Below are 5680 nucleotides of genomic sequence, written 5' to 3'. Positions count from 1 at the left end.
ACAAACTTTTAATTGATCATATTAATCAGAAGTTGCATGCTCTGTCACAGCTGTTAAATATTTATTTAAATATACCCACAAAGGCCACGATAAAGCAGGAATAACAATAAAAATGGAAGTGTACCGAATACTAGAGAAGAATCAGTAAGAGAAGAAACTCATTCGTCTTCTAATTCTCATGATTCTGAAAATTTGAACAATGTTAAAGATCATGACGAAGTACGTGATTTTGTTGATGCTCGCTATGTTGGTCCTGTTGAAGCTGTTTGGCGCATTTTATCAAAAAATCTTCAGAACAAAAGTCATTCTATTAATCCAAGTCTACTGTAAAGTACACTTACCAAATGAACAAAGTATCACCATTAACGATGATTGTAACAATGAGGAACTTCGAGAAGCTTTACAGAAACAATCTATGTTGATAGATTATTTTAAATTGAATGAACGTGATTCGAATGCTCGCCAATACATTTATAGAGATATCCCATATCATTATGTTTTTAAAAAAGACAATGAGACTAAAATTACAAGTTGGCAACCACGAAAAAACATCTTAACGTTATTGGTCGTATGTATTCAATTAGTCCTGCTCAAGTTGAATTATTTCATCTTAGATTATTATTAATTCACAGGAAAGGTGCTAGAAGTTTTGAAGATCTCAGAACAATAAATGGAATACTTTGTGATACTTTCACGTCTGCGTGTTTAACAGCAGGACTTATAGAAGACGATCAAGAGTGGAGAAGAACTTTAAATGAAGCAATAGTATGGATGATGCCACGACAATTACGTTGTTTATTTGTTCGTATGTTAATCCATTGTCAACCACTTCGACCGGAAGAGTTATGGAACGAGTTTAAAAAATCTATGTCTGAAGATTATAACAGACGTTTTGGAGTAGAAGAAGGAGAGAAAAAAGCGTACGTTTTTATTAATTCTATGCTTAATCGTGAAGGCTACAGTCTTTCAGATTTCCCCAGTATGATTCAGATTAGTGAAATCGATGAAGCATTACTAAGTAGTGAATCGTTACAAACTAACAACTTGGACGATCCACAGACTTATTACAATAAACTCAATGTTCGTCAAAAGGAAGTAGTTGATTACATTTTAAACTCGATTAACGGTGAAAGGCAATTTACTTCTTCTAATTGCATTTACATAGATGGACCCGGTGGATCCGGAAAAACTTTTATTTATACCACTCTTTGTCAAATTTTGAAAAAAGAAAATAAAAACGTCTGTACTATGGCCTATACGGGCATTGCCGCAACCCTATTACCAAACGGAAAAACTGTTCATAAAACGTTTGGCTTGCCCGTTCCAATGTTCTCTGATTCTTCTTCACGCATTAAACCAAATTCGAAACAAGGTGAATACTTAAAAAATGTTGACGTTTTTATTTGGGATGAAGCTCCAATGTCGCCTAGATATGCTTTGGAAATAATAGATCGTACGTTACGTCATATTATGAATAATGAAATGCCCTTCGGCGGAAAATTAATGATTTTGGGTGGTGATTTTCGCCAATTACTTCCAGTACAACCTCATGCAACTCGAACCGAAACTGTCAATCTTTCTATTAAATTTAGTTCATTATGGAAAAATTTTCATCAATTTTCATTGACACAGAATATGCGAGCGTTACCGGAAGAAATACAATTCGTAAACTTTTTATTAAATATCGGCGATGGAACCGTCAATAATTTGAATGATGAAGTAAATCTTCCTGACTCGTGTTTTACATCGAACAATAATGACATTGTAGAAAATATTTACGGAAAAATGATCAGAGATAAACGTTATGATCAATTAACATCTGCTGTCATTCTATCCGCAAGAAATGTAGATGTTGATGAAATAAATAAACAAGTAGTTGAACTATTGGATCCTTCAACCCAGAAAAATTATACAGGTGTTGACAGTACTGAGAATTGTGACAACGGGAACATGGATGATGCAGTTTTACCCGAATACTTAAATACTTTGAATCCACCCAATTTTCCGCCATATGAACTTCAATTACGCCAATACTCTATAGTAATGTTGATTAGAAATTTAAACTTGAGTGAAGGACTCTGTAATGGAACAAGACTGATGGTCTTGGAATTAGGCGTGAATGTCTTGAGATGCAAAATATTAACAGGCGACAAAGCTGGAGAAATTGTTTTTATAAATCGGCTGACACTGTATTGTGAAAATACGTATCCCTTTACTTTTAAAAGGCGACAATTTCCCATTAAGATAGCATTTTGCATGACGATTAATAAATCCCAAGGTCAAACTTTTGAAAAGATTGGAGTAGATCTCATTAAAGACGTTTTCAATCATGGTCAACTTTACGTTGCTTTTTCGAGAGTACGATCTTGGTCAGCGTTAACAGTCTCTTTAGCTCATGATAAGCTTGATAAAGTAGTTAAAAATATAGTTTATAAAGAAATTTTCGCATGAAAAAATCTATGAGGGATACTTTTTGAATGATTGTCCAATACTGAAAAATCATTTATCATAGATACTACTAGAAATTACAATTGCTTGCCTATCGCTTGCACTCTTATTATAATCCTTGAGGTACACACATACAATACCCGTGTTAAATCCGCGTTGTTTTTTCCGCATCGATTTTTTTTTGTGGTGGAATTTTATTTATATTTCAAAAGTTGTTTCCAAGTAATTCTATAATGTACATAAATAGAAACAGAAATCATCACATTTACTCTAATTCACCAAATTTAAGTGTTACTATGCCTATGTCTAGAACTGCTCTTACTAAAGTAGTTGCATACAAATCATAAAAAATAAATAAACCTTTTTATGGCCATACCACATAATCATACATAAATAGTTACATGAACGTGTCCATGAGTTAATAAATTGGCCCAGACACATCTGTCTTTCAGAGCATAATTTACGTGTTCTAATCATTAATACTTCAATTTACTTTTATCTATGCACTTAGAACGAAAAAATAAACAATTAAAACAATCAATTAATAAATTCAAGCTCTCATCAATTTTTAAATTAATTAGTGTAATCATTATAATTTATATCGAAAATTTCTCACGAGTTCTGATTCCATTATGCCCGCAGCAACGTCACAAGTAATATTTACTAACGCTAAAAAGATATTTAACAAAAAATCTATCAGGGATATTTTGGAATGATTGTCAAATACTGGAAAATCATTTATCATCGACATTACTAAAAATTACAATTGCATGCTTGTCGCTTGCACTCATATTATAATCCTTGAGGTACACACATACAATACCCGTGTTAAATCCGCGTTGTTTTTTCCGCATCGATTTTTTTTTGTTGTGGAATTTTATTTATATTTCAAAAGTTGTTTCCAAGTAATTCTATAATGTACATAAATAGAAAAAGAAATCATCACATTTACTCTAATTCACCAAATTTAAGTGTTACTATGCCTATGTCTAGAACTGCTCTTACTAAAGTGGTAGCATACAAATCATAAAAAATAAATAAACCTTTTTATGGCCATACCACATAATCATACATAAATAGTTACATGAACGTGTCCATAAGTTAATAAATTGGCCCAGACACATCTGTCTTTCAGAGCATAATTTAAGTTCTCTAATCATTAATATTTCAATTTACTTTTATCTATCTACTTAGAACGAAAAAAGAAACAATTACAAAAATTAATTAATATTTTCAAGTTCTACTGAATTTAATGTCTGTCATGTTGAGGATGTTATGAAGACTTCGGTGTTTAAATTTATGGAGCAGGCAAACCCTTTTTAAGCGTTGATTTCATTCAATAAATTAGCGACTTTGTGACGTTGCGGAAGGTTTTAAAGCCTCGTCGTGATGAACACGTCTTCCCCTGTGCTCTAGCTCTGCCGTGTCCAGGGTCGGGATGGGGATCACGCAACACAGATAAACTTACAACTAACTAATCTTAACCAAATAATAACACACAGATTCCAACAGGTTAATTTATTCATCAAAACTCATAAAAATAATAATCAAATCAAATTCATTATTGCAAACCAAGATACAATTATACAATATTCAATTCACTTAAAGAAACAATACGTATTATCTTTAACTTTTATCTCACAAATATAATATACAAATACTACTGGGACAAGCTGTAACCTACTTGCAGCCTACATTGAGGACTTCGCGTCGCGTCCGCGGATTCATCTTAACTCCCTCCCCTTGCCAGTTCCCCTATCAAACCAAGAGAGGCCTGGCTTGTCCACAATATAGAGATACCGGGATTTCGTCAAGTACCTCGGACGCCCAGCCGTATCTCCCCTAGGGTGTTCCGACGAGGAGTACCTCTCCAAGTCCAGGAGTCGCCAACCCTCCTAGCTTTTATCCCCCAGATATTCGTACGATGAACGACAGACTATGAACCACAGCCTCGCCCCCTTACCGTGCAATAGCTATTCGGTGACCCGAGTACCTCAGGTCGTGACTCTGGTACAAAAAGATCTACTGGTGAGGACAGATTAATATAGAAGGGGGATATATCCTTCTATTCTGTTGGTACAACACAAGCACTCAAGACCTCTTCTGTAAGTGTACCTCACTCTGCTTCAGAAGCTCAAGCTGATACCTTGGGACAAAAACTGCTCAGAAAAATTGCTTATAATACTTCTTAGAAAGCAAGAGTCTGCGGGCGAACCATTTGAGCGACACCGTTGCCCTCACTTTGGCGAGCGCGCGCGAACTACGCGTCTCCCCCGCTACTGTGATTCCCCGGCTGCTTCCCACAGCTACTTCCCGGCTGGTCTCCGGCGCCTTTCGCCAGTCTCTCTTTCTCTTCTCTTTCGTTCCTCGAGTAGGCTGCGCAAGCGGCTGTCTTTTCTCACACACGTAATATTTTCTGGATTCTTTTCTGAGTTTATTTCTTAATAACTAAGAATGTAATTTTTATATAAATTTATATAAAATATCGAGGCGCGTCACAACTTTGTCAGCATTCAACTGCACCAAGATCATTGTGAAAATTTCTAAATATGAACTCATGCAGTTGATCCTTCACTCGAAATAAGACATGTTTAGAAACATTTGTCATACTTTTCTTTACTGCCAGTGCTAACATCTAGGAAAAAACTTTCGACCTAAAATTTTTCAATTCATTGACAAAATTCGTTCATGATATTTTTTTTTTCTAATCATATTAATAACTTTATAATAAGTTTTCTCCTAATGTATGTATATAACCTTAATTTATTTTAAACGTCATTAGATTAGAAAATTAATTTTATTTTTTAAAATACATTCACTGCTATGTTCAAAATGCCAGCCATTAAAATTACTAACATAATTGTCACTTTTCTATTCGAAAATTATGAGGTTTAATAGGTTCATGTGTCAAAAAGTAATAAAATGTTTACAAATTAAAGAAAAATTACTGAAATTTTCCATGTTAATTTTACAGTTGTCTTTATTTCCAGTTTCTACCTTTCCTAACTAACATTTTCCGATACACTAATTTTTAAGTTTCAATATGTATGACAATAAAAGAAATCGAGGATTATTTATGAATATTTTTGTAATTGAACATTCTTCCGAATACACCATTTTTATATTCATGATTATTCTCAGCATTCAGATTTAGTTATATTATTATCATATTCAAACAACGTGACCGCGCTTAAAGGCGCGCGCTTGCGCGCGCCACATAGTCTATGCTTTA

General features: G+C 34.0%; 1 protein-coding gene across 1 annotated transcript in view; it reads left to right on the top strand.

Moving 5' to 3' along the window:
* The window catches only part of LOC123267899 (ATP-dependent DNA helicase PIF1-like), a 4764-nt gene extending 2313 nt beyond the window's left edge, over positions 1 to 2451 (top strand). The window contains exons 2-4 of the mRNA XM_044732788.1: positions 99 to 326; positions 633 to 1126; positions 1229 to 2451. Coding sequence (XP_044588723.1) covers positions 99 to 326; positions 633 to 1126; positions 1229 to 2451 — 1945 coding nt within the window. The remainder of the gene's footprint in view (positions 1 to 98; positions 327 to 632; positions 1127 to 1228) is intronic.
* Positions 2452 to 5680: the final 3229 nt, after the last annotated feature.

Source organism: Cotesia glomerata, linkage group LG6 (assembly GCF_020080835.1).
Source record: "Cotesia glomerata isolate CgM1 linkage group LG6, MPM_Cglom_v2.3, whole genome shotgun sequence".
Lineage (NCBI taxonomy): Eukaryota > Metazoa > Arthropoda > Insecta > Hymenoptera > Braconidae > Cotesia > Cotesia glomerata.
Note: the sequence above shows the minus strand (reverse complement) of the source record. Positions and strands in the feature narration are given on the sequence as shown.